At 35.1% G+C, this 20,559-nt stretch overlaps 3 protein-coding genes across 5 annotated transcripts; 2 read left to right on the top strand and 1 right to left on the bottom strand.

The window, feature by feature from the left end:
* Positions 1-107: 107 nt before the first annotated feature.
* Positions 108-6,489, top strand: Pis (phosphatidylinositol synthase). Of its 2 annotated transcripts, none has more exons than XM_019049323.2 (5): positions 108-370; positions 858-992; positions 1,851-2,004; positions 2,821-2,984; positions 3,795-6,489. In XM_019049323.2, the coding sequence occupies exons 1-5, from the start codon at positions 325-327 to the stop codon at positions 3,947-3,949; spliced, it is 654 nt and encodes a 217-aa protein (XP_018904868.1). In that variant the 5' UTR covers positions 108-324; the 3' UTR covers positions 3,950-6,489. The 2 variants fall into 2 exon arrangements, with proteins under 2 accessions (XP_018904868.1, XP_072155716.1); XM_072299615.1 differs by lacking the exon at positions 108-370 and adding an exon at positions 436-504.
* Positions 6,490-7,099: 610 nt separating this feature from the next.
* On the bottom strand, positions 7,100-16,275 carry LOC109035562 (Ubiquitin-like activating enzyme 2). The gene is made up of 11 exons (XM_019049240.2): positions 15,973-16,275; positions 15,000-15,154; positions 14,174-14,461; positions 13,737-13,804; positions 12,865-13,083; positions 12,229-12,344; positions 11,736-11,865; positions 10,884-11,101; positions 10,281-10,451; positions 9,723-9,897; positions 7,100-9,101 (listed from the first exon to the last, which is right to left on the bottom strand). The coding sequence occupies exons 1-11, from the start codon at positions 16,114-16,116 to the stop codon at positions 8,944-8,946; spliced, it is 1,842 nt and encodes a 613-aa protein (XP_018904785.2). The 5' UTR covers positions 16,117-16,275; the 3' UTR covers positions 7,100-8,943.
* A 138-nt stretch (positions 16,276-16,413) lies between these two features.
* LOC140224473 (uncharacterized) lies at positions 16,414-19,255 on the top strand. 2 transcript variants are annotated; one of them, XM_072299617.1, is made up of 4 exons: positions 16,414-16,532; positions 17,257-17,300; positions 17,844-17,908; positions 19,007-19,255. In XM_072299617.1, exons 2-4 carry the CDS (start codon positions 17,264-17,266, stop codon positions 19,148-19,150), a joined length of 246 nt encoding a protein of 81 aa, XP_072155718.1. In that variant the 5' UTR covers positions 16,414-16,532; positions 17,257-17,263; the 3' UTR covers positions 19,151-19,255. The 2 variants fall into 2 exon arrangements, with proteins under 2 accessions (XP_072155718.1, XP_072155719.1); XM_072299618.1 differs by lacking the exon at positions 16,414-16,532 and adding an exon at positions 16,643-16,783.
* The last annotated feature ends 1,304 nt before the right edge of the window (positions 19,256-20,559 follow it).

Here is a 20,559-nt window from a genome sequence, read left to right as displayed (position 1 = left end):
CGAGACCCGATATTTCTCTGTGACGTAAGACTAATACATTCGTTTTAGAGCTTCTGATTGGTTCAACTACCCTGACCTCCGTTTATTTCTTCAGTTTGCGTGTGATCAATAATTTGTTTACATTTTAATCCAATCATCTTATCAGTGGCATTATAAGATTTCAGCAAAAATCCCTAAATTTTACTTCATATTCTAACATTTTGTGCAAAACAGGCTGAAATTTACCATTTGACCTAGTTGTCAAAAAGCATTTCCTTTTCTGTAATCAGTTCCTTGCATTTCTTCAACAAATCAAAGTTGTGAACTAGAGGCATATCCTTCAACATGAGTGAGACGGAAAATGTCTTTTTGTTCGTCCCAAATCTCATCGGTAAGTCGATCACTTGTTCAAATGTAATAAACAGCAATGGTCTTGCATGTGTTCTGCTCTACATGTTTCAGAACACCATGTCATGCTGCTGCTGTCCGCATTCAATTCCATAAAGGCTTGTTGAAGGCCTCGATGTAAGTACACACCTACGAAGTTGAAAATGAATCTTAGGATGCACAAAAAATAATGTGTTGTCAGTTAAATCATCAGTTACTTTTGAAATCTAGGCCCATTTTCTAAGAGAAATTTGTAATTAAGTAATTAGCAGCCACTACCTATCCAAGTCAAATCTACAATCGAGGAAACAGCTTGCCACACACTAGGACTTAAAATTAACAGTTTCAAGATTTGATTAATAAAATCTGGGTAAAATTATATGTATGACGAACTGATTAGTTTTGAAAACATTTCCGTTCTTATTAGGCAATCTTGTCTTTAGATGATGAGCGAATGGATTGAGGAAGTGACATTTCTTTCTGTCTTTCAGGTTATGCCCGGGTGATTTTGGCGATTATTTCATTTTACTTCATGCCAATTAGTCTCCCAATCACTGTGTGGTGCTACGCGATAAGTGGATTATTAGATGCTGTTGATGGTCATGCTGCTCGCTATTTCAATCAAAGTGAGTATGTCATTGCTCGTGTCATTTGCCATGTGGCTATTCATGCACTCATGAATTCACTAAATTGCATCATCAGTCTTGCTCAATGTTAGGATATGGCAAATCCATCATGAGTTGGTTCGGTTAGGGCATTGATGACCCGATCCATGAGGGAAATATCAGAATAAATTTCCCTTTCAAAACCAGCGACATGTTTGAGGAAGGCAAAGGGTGTCCATGGCTCAGAAGGAAAGAAATTAAGATTTCTTTAGTTTGGAATGAATTTCTAAAATCTAGAGGCTCAAAGGCATACTGTCTAAATCTCACAAACAATCAGGTTTTTTAAACAGTGAGAACATAACTAACAAATTTTTGGTCTTTAAATCTGTATTAATTTTATTTGATTGAGAACTCATCTCTAAAGACTCTGGGACTGGTTCAGTAGGACGGAAGGGGGATGGGACTTAAAGCGTGGGATTAGCCCTTGAGGGCTATTTGAAGTAGTAAAAAGAAAGAAAAAAAAAAAAAGATTCCAATGTGATTTTTGGCCGTTTGGAGAGTCAAAGAAAAATTCGTGGAAATATTTTCTCTTACTTTCATCTTTAAATACCGATGATTTTTCCCTAAACGGATGGACCATTGTTTAAAAGATATTTTTAAATGGTATTCTCCTCTCTCTTTTTCCAAGACTTTTTGTTTTGTTTTGGTGTATTTTGTTTGTGTTCTGTGTGCAGGGATCTGAACACTTAAAAAATATCTCTATAATCACAAATAGAAAACAGCTAGAATTTTTTTTGAATAAATGATTTTTTTTAATAAAAAGCAAGCCGTCTAATGTTTGAAAAACAAGCTTAACAGGATCTCTGTATTTTGGTATAGGTACAAAATTTGGAGCAATGCTGGATCAGTTGACAGATCGGATAGGGACATCATGCTTAATTCTAACTCTGAGCTACTTCTATCCGAAGTACATGTTTTGGTTTCAACTGAGTTTAGCGATTGACATCTCCTGCCACTGGATTTTCCTGCACACGTAAGTATTTGTCTGCACACTGTAAGAACTAATCAAAGCCATGGTGTAATGCACTAAAAATGTCTTTGTTTTCTTGCACTTTCTACCAAGTATCGCATGTGGACGGATAAAACTTTATAAATCTCAACATTCTGATTCACTCAACACATGCTTTAGCTATAGTAATTGCTGAAGCCCACCATGTAACCATCTACTGGAAAAATATAACTTTGAGACTCAGTTTTCCCTTTTTTCTGAACTCATAATAAAATTTTAAATTTTTGAATGGTGGAGGGAGAAAGGATGGTTTGTACCCCTGCCCTACAGTCAATGATGAATATTGGATTTCCAAACTTACATTTCCTCTGAAGTTTTTTCTCCTTTTTTTTCCACTTCTTAATCCTCAAAGGCTCTGTAAAATATTTTTAACTCAGCCTCTACAAACATCAAGCGATTGGTTCCTGTGGACATTAAGTTATAGTTATTTTATTGTGCTGAGCAATAACACTCTATGATGAGAAATTTTTCCTTTTTTTATCTTCACTCGATTTTTCACTGGTTTTTACGATTGAAGCAAAAAATGAACTAGCCAAACTTCTACATTAATTTTTTATAGAGAGGAAGCTGTGACCAAATTAGCATCGGAAAACCAAAGAGAAGAGCTTCTTCAGATTTAAATTTCTCTTTTTTCAGTTTAGTACTATGGTTCTCACGCTTCTTTCCAGGCATGCCAGTATTTGGAAATGGGCTAATAAAATAAAATCACCTTGATACCTAGAATTGGATTTTGTGCTCCATTTGCTTTTTTGATTTATAATGAAATGCTCTGGATTGTAGGTCAATTCTTCAAGGCAAAACAAGTCACAAGCTGATCGATATGTCTGAAAACTATTTGATGAATATCTACTACACAAATAAACCCGTCCTCTTCTTCATGTGCGCAGGCAATGAAGCCTTCTATCTTTCATTATACTGTCTCTATTTCACCACAGGCCCCATTGGTAAGTGTGCATTTCATCCTGATAATAATTCTCAGAATAATAATCTTCTCTATCTGAGCAATAACGCATTACAAGGAGCTTTTGAGGTTTGTTTCAAAATGAAGAATTTCATGTGCCTGTATTTGAAAACAGGCTTTAAAGCTGGTTCCAAGATATGCATATTTGACGAGTTGCCAACCCAAACTAAGTCAATGGACTATTAGACTAGGTGCAAATTTAAGCAGTGTGATACATTTTGTCTCTTCAAAATTTCACATACTAAGCACACGATTTATACAACAAAAATTACTTTAAGTAACTCCTGACCGAGATATCAACATTTTTCGATGTTTAAATTCAAACTTCCTGCCCATAAAAAAAAACATAATTGACTTGAGTTAAATTGCATACTAAACCTTATTATAACAGTATTTGTAGCATGAACACATGACAATCTCAATCTTAGCACTTAGGCTCAGCTATTACACATTGTTCAGACTTTGAACAATACAGAGTGGGGAAAGAATATGCTTTTTGAGAAGCCTGTCAAAACAGTTGAGTTGTGCGTTTGGATTCAAGTATACTCTACTTCTCGTGAATGGGACATTCACTCTTTTCGTAACTCCTACCGGATAAAAATGTTAATATCTTGGATTGGACTTAATTTCAGTGATTTCTGTTGCAGTTACTGTGTATCAACCATTAACCTAATTAACATTCCACATATAAATAGGGCCATTCTTCCTATAACAATTTCAGAGTCCTCGCCGTCAAGTTTGATAATCTTTTAGTTGTTGGCTAATATTCTCTTCTTTTCTGATCTATTTCCAGTTGCCGGACTCAGCTTATTCAAGTTGATATGCTACGTTAGTGCCCCCATCGCTCTGCTCAAAACCTTCATTTCCCTAGTTCATGGATTTGTAGCTTGTAAGAATTTGGCGACCATCGACATTTCTGAACGAGAAGCTTTGCGCAAAAAGAAATAAAGTGATATCAAGTCATTTTGATGATCATTCCTTTGATGCTTTATTGTGTCTCTACTTTAACTAACCTATTATTTAATAGTAGAGGAAATTTAATACCATATGCACCCGGACTCAACGTCATGCACTTAACAATTCTTTGCTTTTAGAAAGACAAAAGCTTGCATAAAGACTTTAGGATGATAAGGTGCCAAGAGATATTTTAATAATTTACAGCCACGATTCTTAGATTTTAACCCTCTGAAAACTGTGTCTCTCCAATGAAAGTGAGAAGTTATTTATCACATCTGTGAGTATTTTTCTTTTCTTTTTGTCATGCAAAATTGAGCGAAGCTGAGTAAAATAACAACAATGAGAATCTCAAAGTTGTCAGGCAGCTTTTGTGTTTTCTATTTTTTTTTTCTTTCTTTACCGTGTATTATTTTCCATGTTGCTTTTACTTATGTGTGTACCTACTGAGAAAAGAAGAACATACCAAGTTCGTAGGTACAATGAAGATCAAGCCTGCTTAGATGAGTTTTTTAGATGAGAAAATTTTTGTCTCAGGAGCAAATTTTTGAAAATTTAAGTATATGTCAAAATACTTTAAAAACCTCTTAGTTTATCAAGTATTTAAATGTGGAATAATTATCAAATTTAAATTCAGTTCTTCGTCAATTTTAATTGTGCGTAGTTTGCAAACATGCTGTCTCTGTGAGTTCCCTCTCACAAATGTGTTTGCCATTCATTCAAAAGAGTTTTAATGAATTCTTTCAAGCAGAAAAAAACATTCTTCCATTGCATTTTAAGTAAATAATTAATGTTCCTTATTATATAATTAGTTTAGAAAAAATGTGAGACATTACGTCCCCCAGTGAGAGATTACTTATTTCTCACAAAATTGCTAAGATTTTTCATCAAACTGAACTTATCACTTATGACAGTCGTTTTGGCTGTTTGAGGAATGTATTTTCGAAGTATTTCATGTTATTCCAGGATATTGCTCCGATTTTTCCACAGTCTGTTTTCTTCACTATTCTTTGTACTAAAAGAAAATAATTTTTTTTTTGTCTCTCATACCATCCCTCCTCTTTTTCCAGTGGCACACCAATACTTGCAAAATTTTGATCTCTTCCATCAAAGGTTTTAGTTACCTACCCTAAAATCTACCTCTAGTTATGAGTGTTAGAATTGCATACCAGCTGAGCATAGCCTCTTGCGCTGTTATCAGATTGGATCCTATCCGTGACAGAGCAATAGAGCATGCAGGGTTATTTTAACTCTCAAAGTGCTGTATGTACATATGGTGGATGGTCCAATTTTTCCCCCTTATTTTTTTGTAATTATAGATTATAAAAGAATCTCAATTCGTCTTCATTTTTGATTTTAATGTTCATATCTAGTTGATTTGCTAAAATGAAAGAAAATGTACTTAATTGCTCTCTACAGCTATGTCATCTCGGTGCTCAGGACTCTTCCGGATTATAATGTATAATTATGTTTCTGTGGATTATTTGTACCTGGCGCAAGAGTGATATTCATGATTTAGTAGTAAATTATACGTAGCTGATTTTACAAGAGCGATAGCAAATCCTGAAATTTTTTGTTAGATCTAGGTAATTGTCATTTGACTCGCTCATTTGTCGTAGCATATGCTGTCTAAATATTCTCTGAAAGAAGTAACAAACAACATTTCATACCAGGCATTCTCTTCTTTAGGAAAATTCGAACTAGAGGCATTAGTGAAGAAATGTTTGAAAATTCAGAAAAATGTTAAGTTGCTTGGTTGACTATCGAATTGTTATTATTAATAGGTTAAGTCAACGCAAAATAAGTTCATGCTCTTCTAGAGTGCAACAGAAGATCAGCTGCCCTCAGTTTAGCATTGATACTAGATACTAAGTATTAGAATCAAAATAAAGGATCTTCAATTGCACTCTAAAACGTGTTAACTTATTCAGCGTACTCTTAATGTGCCCATTGCGAATGCACCTCTAATAAATCTTGATAAAAAAAATGTAGTAAAGAAGGATTATACCGTGTTAGGATATAATAAGATTAATTATCTTCAACTTGGATCATTAAGGCGTTTTTAGATTCAATAGAACTGTTAATCACAGACTTAGAGACAGTGCTAGTCAGTCGATATTGGAATCGGCATTGGGCAGTACCTCTGTTTGCTTGCCTTTGATCCTGTCCCAAAAATCTTACTTGGACTTAATCACTATCCTAAGGAAGACAAATTAGAGGGCATTCTGTCCATCAAACTTGAGGGGTGTCGCCTTTCTCTTAAATAAATCTCTGATTAAACCTTTCAATAGTTTCAATTAACCAAAAAAATGTTTCTTCTCCTCGTAAAACATGAAATTGAAACAATATTTCAGTACAACTTTTGACCAAATTCGTTGAAATTGCATCATTTTTGTGTACAGTGCAACTGACTCTCTTATTGTTAGAAACCATATTATTATGTATGCAAAAATTTATTAATTGTTATATTACATGTTCAATGTGAATAATAAAATATTTACTGTAGTCCCCTGAAGGACTATGCATCCAGATTACCCAATATGTATTTTTATTGATTTAGGTATTTCGACCTATTTTTAGAAGTTTTTATGGCAAAATTCTAGAGAATGATACCAAAACTTATGACCATCTGTGGAATAAGCCAAAGCACTCAAAGTTTGAACAAGGAAAGGTGTTAATAAGTCTTATCCCTCCATAAGTTCCAATGTCGAAAGTACATAAAGTTTAACTGCTGATTTTACGTTCTAATTCAATTCTGTTTTAAATATTCTGATCTATCTTGTCGAGGGTCAAAAATTATTTATACATATATAAGGGTCAAGATTTTTTGATTATTGATTTAAAAGAAAAAATGACTAGATTCGAATTCATGGGATACCAGGCTTTTTCAAATCTCAAATTCCAATTTCCATATTAAAGGCTTGTAGGAAAGCTGAACAAGGACAAGTAGACAGAAGATTTGACTGGCTTTTGAATGAAAAAAGAAGAAAGCCTGAATAATTTCACAAACACTGAAAAAACCTTCAGCTTGTTGGGGTGCTTACAATATTCTTAATTGCTTACTTACTTCCCTAGCAGTTTAGATCTAGTGAACATGAAATATATTGTAAAGATAGATGGGTAAAATTTAACAAAAGAAGATAGTTTGGCAGATGAAAACTTATGTATTTAATTAGGAGCAGTTCACATTTTGGTCTTACTTCAAAAGGTGAGAAATCGATAACAAGAAGGAAAATTAAGCCTAGTTAGTGGCTGTTGGAAAAAAATTAAAACTAGGTGGTGCAACTGATAAAACAATTTTGACATTCAAAAAATTTCACAGGTAAAAATAAAATGACAAAGAAAAAGTAGGTGAATGCTGATAAGAAAGAAAATAAATTCAAATTTTTGACGGGATACCAAAGCTCATCTCTGGACGGTTGAGACAATATATTCTTAAATTTGTGTACTTTGAGGTACCTAACTGATCAGAAATTAGAATTTGCAGGGGTGGAGACCTTAGAAACCTTACTCATATCCCTCAAAAATTAAGATTTTTTTTTTAAAGAAAAAAAATTCGTTTTTTCACCATCAGTTACAGCTAAATAAAATAAATTAACTATGATCACTTCACCTCTGAGCTTGAGATTCAAGGTGTATAAGAAGAGGCTCTTTCTTTGTTTAAGTCCAAACGCTTTACTTACATACAATACGTATCAAGTGGTAAGAAAGAGACAAAGCAGAGCTTAAATTATAAGAGAAGCTGAAGATATTTCATGAAGATTCTGAAATTAGGCGCCTTCAGCTATTTATGAGTCTGTTGGATCTGTTGGAAACTTGGATCCTTGGCCTTACATTTTTTCGCACTGTAAATGTACTTCTTCATGATGTTCATACACAATTAGGGGACCGAAAAGTCATATTTCTTCTTTTATCCATATGATTCCTATCAATTTAAACAACGGCTGAGATAGAACAGGAACTTTTAAGTAAATATGTTAAAGCATTGAAGAGCTGTAGATGTAAGTTTACGAATACAGTCAACAGCTAGAGCTATATTAAGGCCATGGATGGAAAGCTATAAGATTCTGTTGCAGAGGATTCGTACTACGATTATAACATTTTAAAATTTGCAATACTCACGTGCAGTCTTGCATATTCAAAATTGTTTTGAATTTTAAAATTTTATCACCATTTGGAAAAAGTCTAAGTACTGTATTTTAATTTACAATTTGCACCCAAATAAGAAAAATTCTTATTTTTTACTTTTAACCAAACAACATATATGTGACTGAGAACGTCATACATCAAATCTGAAAGGATTTTAAGTTCCTCTCTAAGAACAGAAAAATTAGACAGACTCATGGTGGGATATAAAAAAAAAAGAAAAAAAAAGAATGGACATAGAGCTGAATCACTGTAACTATTTAAATTTTGCGTATCTTACGTTGATAGCTAAGGCAAGGACTAGGTTTGATCCTGCCAGATTTTGCTTACACATGCTTTCCTTCATTCAGTCTTTTGGACGTACGTTGGTTACAGTGATACGTTTCTTTTTATTTTTGTTCTTCTATAGTTTTGGAGAAACGTGGAGAAAATTTAAGAATGCTGTGAAGTTGAAACACAGGTTCTATTAAAAAAAAATGCACATTTACAAAAGAGAAAGCATTTTCTGCAGGAATTTTTACGTTTTGAAAATATCTTTCTTCATTTACTCTCAAAACATGAGCTTAAATGTATCACTTACCTGCTGCTCGCTTCATTTTCAAACACATTCAGGACAACTTTGAATGTAGCAAGGCAGTAAAAAAATATAACAGGGTGGCATAAAATACAGTTCACAGTTCAAACGGCGAGCCCTATCCCTCGCTCATTAAAAAGTACGTTTACGATTTTCATGAAATTACATACAAAATTCAGATTTTTGGAACATTTAAATTAAACTTACAATAAATGAATACAGAGCTAATTTCCGCACTGAGAAAACATGTAATACTGGCTGATGGATTTCACAGCACGATGATGTCATCAGCATAACCGTTATCCTGATTATCCACTTTGGCTTTCTTCGTAGGGATTTCATCACTGTCAGATTTCCTCTTCCGTACGTCATTGGTTTCATTCTCCAAATCAACTTGCATCACATTATCATCTTCATTTTTAGAACCTGTAACACCAATTCAATTCAATTTAACAATCAATGATTTTCAAGACGGGAAATTGAGTTTTTATCTGAGGGCACTGTCAGATATTTGGTTAAATTAACACTTTGTTAAAAAGGTACCACAAAATACTAAGCCTCTCTTGTTAAAATCAAGGTTTGCAGCAGAGTGGGACATTTGGGAAATAAGAAAAACGTCTTCAAAATCTAGAGCTAATGAGAGAATCATCTAGATAAAGTAGGATAAAGCTTAAGCATATCTAACATCTACGTATTTTACAAATTCTTTGAATGAACTCTCCTCCCAAACAATTCTGGAGACAAATGAAACCTATTCATATACTTCTCAAGCAAATTCCAAAAAAATAAAAATTAATCAATAGAATGATCAGCGCTGGTTCCTTTTAGTTAAGTGCGATCCATTTATCGCTTGAAATGGAGCTTTTGCACTACCATTTATTTTTTAATCCATTTTTGGAGTGTGCATAAAAAATGAGTGTGCCTGCATTTTTCATTTTTTTTAAAATCAAAAGCTGAAAAAAAAACTTTCCAAGTTTTTTTAAACGACTAAAACTGTGTTTGATGGGTGGCTACCATGAAATACTACATTAGAATAAGAGCAGTTACCATTCTTCTTTTCTTCCTCTTGAATAGGTTTAGGAACCAGATCTTCAGCGGCAGCAATGACTTCATACTCGGGCTGATCTTTGACATAGGCTTTGTGAACGATACTGATCCTCAGCTCATAGTCTTGTAAAAAGTCATCTGCAACTATGACACTTCCGTCTTGCAAACCAAGTTCCTGTGTTCAGAAAGGAGGCGTCAGTAAAATAAAATCTAATTTACGTAAGCATGCAAGAGTATGCAAGTAGAATGGATGGAAAAGCAATGCCAGTTTGAGGGGATGTAGGGTCGTGTGCGAAACTTTACAGGGTTACGTTTTGGCTTTAATATGATTTCTCAGGATGAGATGGTTATGACTGACATATTTGCTCTCAGTGAAATGAATTTTCAATTCTTTAATTTTTTAAAAGTAGAGAGAGCATTCAGTTAACGAGAATTTTCTTTGATTTTATTTCTTGAATAATACTAACAATGAGCCATGATCTAAAAAATGATTCAAACTTGCACATTTTGAGCTCATGTTGATTCCATGCAAAAATTACAGTTGTAAGACTTCAGTACCTTGAGTGTTTTTGCATTGTTTGATGTTGTTTCACCTTCTTCACTTGAGATGAGCACAACCCCTTGGCCATCAAGAGTGACATCAGGTGCATGCATGTTCAATGCTTTTTTCAGGACTATTTCTTCAAACTGTTTGACAGTCATTCTTTCGATATCTATTTTAACGATAACCTGAAATGGCAAAAAATTCGTTTTCAGATTCAAACAAATAAGACGGATAAAAAAAGAAGACTGACTTAATTAAATAAGGATGGTATGCTGATCTTTCTTCACAGAAAAATCCTTCGAGGAAGTTAAATTTTTAAACAGTTTTTAATTCTTAAAAATACACAATTTCAACATGGAAAAGTTTTGATGTCAAGACCATATTAAAGTAACTATTCTTTGTTATTAGTGCAGAGTAAATAGTTTTATTGAAAGAAAGTCTGACTCTTGAAACAATAGTGCCCTCTCAAGCAACGCCAAAATTTCCTTGTTTTCAGTGAAGAAAAGGCTGGTTTAAGGTGACTACCGTTTTCAGGAGTTCAAATTAATTTGTTGACTGGTATTATTTTCATTGCTTTTATCACAGAATTTAAAAACAAAAAAGAAAAAAAAACCCACCTCTCTCTTAGCAGAGCACACATAACACTTGGGGTTTGGAGATTCAAAAACTTTTTCTGGAACTATGACATGTCCTTTGTGGTTTGGCTTCAGTCGCAAATAAACTGGTACACAAGTTTCCAATTTGTTTTCTAGGATTCTGAGGGCATGAAGGACAACTAGCCCAGCAATAACTGCATTTGTGGTGGCGATAGCAGGAATGATGTTACCTGCCATTGCTAAAAATTACAAGAGAGCAAGTAATGACAAATCAGAGTTTTAAAAATATTGAGGAACATCGCAAAATTGAATTTTTATAATGAAATGAGTGATAAATACATTAAATTCTAGGTAAAATTTTACTTAGATATCAAGGTAACTAAATATGAATGTGGTGAAAGATTATATCTCATCTGAGCCAAATTCGAATGATTACTCTACTTTTTAAAAGGAAATACTAATATTCTAAGGGCAAGCAACAAAAATTAAAGCATGTTTTAAATTGTTTTATTCAAATTTCCAGAGTTGTCGTTTTGAAACTTCATTTTATGCTTCAGGTTCTGCATGAATTGTACTGAAAAGAGTATGCAATAATACTTCAAAGCTTGATCAACGTGGTTTGTCCTTTTTTTCGGGAGGTCTGGAGAGACGCAAAGCAGAGACCTTTAGGCAGAAAACAAATAAATTCAACAAGGTTGAGTTCATTTGCTTGGAATTTGATAGGGCGCAGAATCTTTCAAGTTTCTAAATTTACTATGTTACTGATCCTCAAAAATTTTCCCTCCCTCCACAATTTCTTACACCCACCTGGGTGTGAAATCCGGCATTTTCTGCATCCCTGAGTAAAAAGTTGCATGGACAATGAGTACTTACATTTAATCTGGAACCGGCTGTTTTGGGTAATCCCGAAGATGTGTGCTCGAATATTGGCACAAGCTGCCACAAAATCCATCGCATACTTGTCATCTTTGTCCCAAACTAGATGATCGCCTTCTTTTAACAACTGTCCAGAAGCAAAATAAAAAATGAAATTTTCGTAAGTTAAAGAATGATCAAACATAGAGTTTGGCAAGTCAGGCTTTCAAGGTTATCAAATGAAATTAAAAAATTGTTCGATGAAGAGAAGGCTTCCATATTTCATTTGCACAACTAAATGGACTTACGATTACTCAGATGCAGCTTCTTACTGGCATTTAAGATAATGCATTTGAGTATTAAAATTAGCGAAACAATATTTTCCTCTTCGATAGAACAGGATGAACTTGGTAAACTGTTTTAAATTTGGCACTTTTATTTTAAAGATTGCACATTTTAAGGGCCATGAATTGTTAAGGAACTGATCAATTAGACTCATGAAATTACTCACAGCGAACTGTTCTCTGAGCTGCTTACAACTATTTGCAAAAACAGTATAGCATTCTGCAATACTCCAACATCTTTGGTCTTTCAATCCTGAATCTTCCTCTTTACTACTTCCAGCGGCTGTAAAATTGTAAAGACACTTATTAATATAGGTAAATGGAAAAAACAGGGATTATTGGAAAAAACCTGATTTTTACAAACGCATGGATTCAACCCCTACTAAGCGCGCAAAAGTTTTTTTCTTCTGATATTTATTTTATTACTTAGGGGTGAAAAAACTAATTTTGTGTTTCACAACACATAGATTGGTATATCATTGGTGACAAAAAATTATTAGTCTGCAAATTTTTGACATTTTTTAAAGAGACTTGGGCCAGTGAAATTGAAGAAATACTTGTCAAAATCGCCAAATAATTACATGAAAATCAGTAGGCAAGAAATTTTATTTCCATCAAGATTGGGTCTGTATTGAGAAAAAGGTAAGGATAAGGTGTGAGCTTTCGACCCTTGAACTTGGCAATTTATTGTAGAAGTAAACAGCATACATCTTGAGGTTGCCTTTTACTCCAAAAAAAAATTCAGGGGTGATATTAATACATACATAATTGACAGGGTACTTGAGACTAGGAAGCAAACATACCTGCATCCGGAAGTTCAGTTGAAACAAGAGGTGTTGGGGGTCTGCGAGTTTTCCATAAGTTACTCATGCTCAAAAGATACTTGATGTCATCATGGAATAATTTATCAAATAGTTTTTGAGGATCATAATTGCAAGACTGAGCCCATGTTCGTGTGGAGACCCGGATGACGTTGCCAGTGTCGTTGGCCTCTGTGTTCAGAGCAGTATCTCCTGCTTTCCCTTGAAACAGAAACACCGAAATTAGAGAAAATGTGAGTCATGAGAACGGAGGCAAAGGGGACCGAGGAATAACTTTCAATTCTTAATGAAATTAGTGTACTTAAAACAAAAGGAATTAAGGAATATTTACTCAAATTTTGACCTCTCGTTAAAAACTTAAGAGGAATAGTATTTTCTCCTTTCAGACATGGTACAAGGAGAAGAAAACAACGCTACTCTAGTACAGTAAACAAAATAATTTCTGCAATTAAGTATTAGATTTCTTTTAAAATTACATTGATCTGATTTTCAGGGCTCCTTCTTATAGAAATTAAGGTATAAAAACTTATGCAACTCATACAGCTCCTTCAATTTTTAAAGAAGAAGAGAGAGGAGGCGTGAACGGATATAAAATGGCAAATATCTCGAAAACCGCACATGGGATCTCTTTGGGCCCGAGAGAGCTTTTGATCAGAATGACTAACTGAGCAACATATCAAAGTTTCATCAGGTTTTACTGGGGGGGGGATTTCCCATAAGAATGAACGGGGTTCTTTGAAGTGTCTCTGTATGCTCGCCCAATGCTTCGTAAAAATACGAAAGGGCAAATCGACTCTCTCCTGAAGCATTACAACATTTCTGCATGGCCTTTAAAGGCTGCTTTATATACATACCTGATGCTTCCGGATCTGCGGTGTCAGGGGAGACATCTTCGTCAGGATCATCCTCTCCAAACAGCTGACTGCAAAGATAAACAAATAAAAGATAGAATAAAGAGAAAAATAGATGAAACACTTCAGTTAATGTATATTATTCCTGATCCAAGAAAACTTTGACAAATGTAATAATTGTAAGATAAGACAGTAAGAGATCTGACTAATACCTTCACTTTATGAAAGTAGGAAGTAACATTTTAGAGGCTAATCACAAGTATGGTCCACATCAGAAACAAATTGGATACAAAAACAAGATGGACATATCAGGAATCACTTTAAGACATTTTTTTAAAAAAAAAATTTTCCGATAAATTTTCGATTAAAAGATGAAAAAATAAATATGTACTAAGACTAAGATCCGTTGGTCAAGATAAAACTTGATGAGCTGTACTTACTTGAACAAATGTTTGGCCCAAACAATGCAGTGAATTGGCTCTGAAGGGGTATTTCTGATAGTACAACCAGGATATGTTTTGGAGGCTGTCTTGAGATCACATTCATAACACTTCGTCATTCCTTTTTTGATTAGTTCAACTTGACCTTCATATCCGGCTGTGCCTGACTCAAGGAGTGGAATGTCTGCAGCTAGACACATTCTGTTCACATGATTCCGTGCTGCGCGATTGTCTAGTGCATTGAGGACGACTTGGAATTGTTTGAAAAAAGAGACTCCAAAGTCAGGGCTGAAAAGGTAAAAATGATGATAAAGAAATCAAGCCAAGCGATGGTAATAAAAATACGACAAAACAATGTAAATTTGTAGGAATGAAAATGCTGCAAGACTTCCTGTAAGGACTCCTTGAAAAGAATGCAGCTAATCTGTCAAATTCTCTTGTTTTGCTTACTAGAGAGAGAAGATGCTGACGGACTCAGCAGGAATGTGACAATTTTTTCCTCTACAGAAGTTTCACATGTGCCGACGCTATGGACAGGGCTCCATAAATACACAAGAACAGGTGTAAAATGAACACCTGTTAAAAATCTATCTCTCAAAGAACAAGGAAGGAGTAAACTCAAAAAAGAAGTTGAGAAAGATGAAAAGATAACAAAAAATTGGTGCAAAAGGTAGATCATCAATTTGAGCAAAATTATACGGAATAGATTCATACTGTAAAAAATCTACTGAGAATAAAAGAATTCCAAATTAAACCTGTTTTGAAATGAAATGTAACTTGTAATGACCAAGTAACAAATGAAATGACTGGAGCCAAGAATACCTACCTTATAATACTGGCATGGTATGCTTTGATTGAAACTGATGGGTTGAATTTAAGAGCACTTTCTCTTGCTACCACGGCCTTAGATTTTCCGACATGCTGCTTTTGGAATAAGAACTGCCGATTTAAGTTGCTGACATCAATAGTATCTAGATCAATCTGAAAGAAACAAGAACCAAATGATAGAAACTGTAATGGAACAGACACCAACACTCATGTACATACATTTACAGTCATGGGTAGTGACACTTGCTCTTAATCTCGGCTCTTTTAGTTACATTGAGACCAGTTGTGTGCCTGCTCATCTTGGAGGAGTATATCATCAATACTTCGTATCCGAGTGTTATCTGTTTAGAAATAAATCGAACATCAATAAGTAATGTTCTTGAGGCTGCAATTGTCTACTTCTTAAGGCTGCAATTTGTTACTTCTTGAGGCTGCAATTAACTGCATAGTTCATGCTTGATAGTAATCAGAGATTGACCAATGATGGCGCTGCCACCGTACGCAGGTATATGAAATAGTTTATCTTGCATGAAAATCAAGAGGAAACAGCTCGGAACTTGTGTTGCGCAAGCTTTAATAGGCTAGGGCCTTGGAGATGTTAATTAAAGTAAGCGATCGACGGGTTTTGTGATAAGACAGATTCTAATTTCTGATTTCAATCTAAAATATCTGGCATGTACTTGGCTTGGGCTCAATTGGCTGCTCGGGTCATGGGCAAGATAAAAAGAGGTAAAACCCGAGGACTAGCTGATAGTTTAAGCAGGAAAAGCTAATCTTGAAGAGTGCTAGTGCCCAGCTTTCATACTACAGCAACTCTGGGTGCATGTGTACACAAAAAGTGTACGATTCAAATGGACGTACCACCTCGACGCTTCACGTCAATAAGATCTAATACTTTCGGTCTCAAACTTACAGTCTGGATAAATAGGTTTGGGGAGGACTAAACTCTGGAGATATCAAAGATAACTTACGATTTCGATGTCACTAAAGCCAGTGAGAACAAGATTTTTGAGAATTTCACAACCGATACCACCGGCTCCGACGACAAGGACTTTGGATTTCTTCACGAAGTCTTGTAGACTGCTCTCAAACACTCCTGGAATTTCTGCTGCCATTTTCAGCTACGGATAAGGATTACTTTCTTAAATGATGAACTTGAAATGAGATGGTTAACAATAACTGGAAGCCACTTTTCACTGAACTGCAAGCATTAGATGTAATTAAAATTTGCGAAAACTGAAGAACTGCTGAATTTTATCAAAACACACAACACTCATGTCGGTCAATTGTCGGTGTATTTCTTACCGACAACGCAACATTCATCTTTTTTTGCCAACGTTGGCGGGTGATGCAGCCCCGAAAATGTCAGAAATTGCCATATCATCTATAGATTCATCAATGGTACACAGTAGAAAACATGTGAATACGTGAAAATTGGCAACGTCCTATATTTCTGAAATTTTGTTTGTGCTTCCCGTGTGAGGTTTTGTTTTGTCATTTGTGTAGTTGTCGGAAAATTACCGTGAGGAAGGTACGTAAAGGAAATTTATCCATCTATTCTTCATTAATCCTACCTAAGTTTATCATTTGCGAAGTAAACTTTGGTTCTTCGAAACCTCATCAATCGATCTCATCCCAAGGAACACTCTCTTCGCATTATTTTTCCGAGGTTAAACGTGTCTAATTTTTCCAATTTACCCGACCTTAGTCTCTACTACATTATCCCGTATCTCATCCGGAAATTCAATCGCTGGTGGTCCAGAATTTTCTATTTGCCGTCAGGTAGGATCGTACTATTTGGACAAATATTGTAACTATCAGGATTAATTACTTGACAGCAGGAGCATCGTGAAGTTGACGGTGGCGATTGTTTCCATCCAACTCCTTACAACTGATACTGTGAATCTCCCCTCACATCCATTCGTCCCATCTGAGGCCTTTTCTATATCATATTGAGATTGCTCTTTTAATTGCATAGCAGAGTCTTTAAACATAACTGGTTGCGACCTGTGACTGCATATCTTATTTGCGCTCAGTTTTTTAGGTTATAGCACACTTCCTCTGAACCCAGCTGGATTGTCGACTCCTCATTGATAGTTATTTTTCAAGATCAGAACGTTTTCCATCAATATCCATTTATCCCTGCAACCATTGCCGAATGAATCGGATGCTTTTGTCTCTCTTTTCTTGTACCGTTAACTTTCATTTTTCCGTTTCTTTGCCATGCACTGCATTATTTACTATTCTTGTTTCAGCTTCATCATGGCCAAGAGTAAAAATCACACGAATAAAAATCAAAGTAAGTACAGTTTAAGAGCACATCTGTCAAGGGACTTTTCTTAAGACACGTAATTAATTTTACATTGCTCTCCTCTCACTTGTAATCCTTTCAGGATGGAAGCCTGCAGCCTTGAACACTCAAAAACTAAATGGCGCAATGGTTTCCTTGACCATTTGTATTTTATAAATGGCCCCAAACTTTTGACTTAATGTTTTTGACTCAATGTTAGTTATCAGAAACAGGTGTGGCGAGTTCAGACGGGCTGATTCTAGAGATAGATTTAATCAGTGTGTAATTGGAATAGTTTGAAGTTATAATCCACTGCTTGAAAGAAGAGTGGGGAAGTTCTTTTGACAAGCCCATTTCCACACTACTTACCTTAGGAGAACCAGATCAAATAGAGGATGCGGTGCTGTTATTACAGGGAGAGCTTTCGTCAGTTTCCGCAGACATCCTAATCTGTTTTTATTAATAATTTTAAATACCTCATTGAACCTTTATAAAGTAATCTCTTATATTCATGTATCAGTCTCTTAATAATTCATTTTTTTAATGTTTCAGACAGGAAAGACCACCGCAATGGTATCAAAAAAGCAAAGAAGCACAGATACATCTCCACGAGAGGAGTAAGTTAAACTTCTTTCTTTTATTTAACTTTAATTTAATATGAACAATACAAATAGTTTGAAAAACTATTGTCGTAAAGTGTGAGAAGAGGATTTGATTCCTAAGTACAGGATAAAAATTTCTGACTTAATAGAGAGAGAAAAAAAGGTAACTTCCCAGCAGATAAAGATCCAGCTGTTGGCTGATATTATTTTCCAATCTGCTGAGAGCGGACTAAGGTTTGGTCTTTTTTAAAATTGGGTAAGACCGCAGGGACAACTGCAGGTATGCTGCAATATTTAGTTAGAAAACGCGTCAACTAAACGGCTGGAAAAATCATGCTCTCAGAAATATGCATAAAAATGTTTTATGAATAAACAATTCAACACTGGTCAAAGCAGACACCAAGTACATAACTATTCAAACTCCTGAGTAGATATGTGATATCACGCGAACGTAAAGGAAAATCTTGGCTTTTTCCGTGTCTCAAATTCCGATCATAACGATATATCGCAAAGTACGCCACTCAACTGTCTTACTGTGCTAAGAATAATTGTTGTATGGACATCCGAGAGTTCCCAAATTTCTCCTCTAAAAACATTAATTTTTTAGACAAATAAAAATTATTTCTTCTTGAAATTTTCTAATACCTACTTTAGATCACATTGCAAAGAAGATTCTCTGGAAAGTAGGATGGAAGATTTTTACAAGATTTCCTAGAAATTTGTATTTTACGAAAGGAAGTTTGGCAACGCATGAAGGCTCATACGGCGCTCTTCCTTACCACGGCAGTGTTGACCACCATAATTTTTTCACTGAGAAATGCGTGTAAGGCTATCGACAAACGTGATGTTCAGACCCGATTTTCTTGAGATTGGCACCAAGGAAGTGCGATTATTAAAGCTTGTCCTACCCAGGAGATCTTACAACAAATCTCTAAATTTAGGAGACGCCGAATTTTAGTGTTTTGTGCGTAGTCCTTTGCAGAACAGAAAAGTGTACATCACGTCCATGAAGCATTATTTTCCCATGATTGATACTGTACAACTTGATAATTGTTCAATTCAGTATGAATTAAGAAATCAGATATTGATTTCCTCTTCTGTTGATTTGTGCAGGTAGATCACAAGTTCCTGAGGAATTTGAAGTACTCCAAGAAAGGCAACCTCTCACCCGCAAAACAGTACGCCAGAATGAAGTCCCGTCTCGAAAAGAGGAAAAAGTTTGCTGACCAGCCACCCATTCAACTAGCTGTCCATTAGGTTTAGTTTTTCCGTTATCTAACTCCAAATTTCCTCCTCTCTGTTTTTTATTTACTGAGACTTGTTTTTAAAAATGAAATAAATTTCATTTTAAATTTCTACAAATGCCTTGTTGTGTAAATTTCCACTTGATTTTATACAAATAGGATTCCTTTGGCCACAGTGCTGCCAAGAAAGATGCTAGTTCTCTATTCCCTCAGTATGTAATCTATGTCATTGGTCGTTTTATGGTGTTCAATGAATCTCTGGTTCTGGTTTCCAGTTCCTCTCTCTTAATTACTATGAATATTGGCTTATCTGGCCTGCATTTTTTTCATCAGGCTCTAGTTTCTGTGTTACACAGCTCCAATAATGCAAGGTGGCTGATTTTCCAATGAATTGAAACATGTGTAGTTCATTTATGAACCTAGTTGCTCTGCGAATTTTGTCGTGGTGGTTTCAACGGTCAAAGGTGCTAATGCTGCTTTACACATACAAGATAGAAGCATGTATCATCTTTCTTGACAACACCTGCAAGGGTTTTCGATTAGATACATGAGGGGCTTGGAGGATATAGCGCATAAGTGCAGTTTTTGCTATTTCGAGAAATCCAAGTTTAAAGATTGATTCCTTTGAGCCTTGTGGCACAAAGGAAGTTCTTTGTCTCATTTTAATGTGTAGAACTTGACTTTTACCAGTCAAGTTTTCACAGAATATATTTCAAGACGAGTTACAGTTGGAATCACTAATTTTTCAATTCTCTCAGAAACTTCTCTTTTGCGCTTTGTCCTCCAATCCCCTCAGTCCAAAGCATGCAGTTTTCCAACCCTTTATTTTGAAATAATTTCTCAAGTTCTTATTTTTTCCCTCTTATTACCAGCAATACTCCTCAAGGTGATTCAATGGACGCCATATTTTGTGTCAGAACAACATCGCATTGATTGGTGCCATTTTTTCAGCTACTAGTTATTTTTCTCGAATTTTGAGATCGCAATTCTGTTGTCAGGGGACTGAAAAATTCACTTACGAATTCTGACAAACAAATTCAACGCAAGAAAGGCGTGGTTTTTTTTCGAGGAAAACTATCGCATTTGATAGTGATATCAAAACTGCTCTCGAATGTGATATTTTTCCTCTAAACAACCACGTCTTTATTACTTTGAATTTGTTTGTCAAAATTGATAAGTATATTCTTTAGTCCCCTGACAACAGAATTGCGATCTCAAAATTTGAGAAAAATGACGAGTAGCTGAAAAAATGGCACTAATCGATGCTATATATCGCATGTCGTTCTGGCACAAAATATAGCGTCCATCAAATCGCCTTAAATTATCTTGTCTAGAGCTGAGGAGTTGTTAATCTCATGATTTTATTAAATTACTCTCCCCATGATTCCAATAGGACTGCAGCCAGTTAAATACATGTCTAGG

This window comes from Bemisia tabaci, chromosome 4 (genome assembly GCF_918797505.1).
Source record: "Bemisia tabaci chromosome 4, PGI_BMITA_v3".
Taxonomy (NCBI): Eukaryota; Metazoa; Arthropoda; class Insecta; order Hemiptera; family Aleyrodidae; genus Bemisia; species Bemisia tabaci.
The sequence above is the reverse complement of the archived record's forward strand: the minus strand, read 5'-3'. Positions and strand labels throughout refer to the sequence as shown.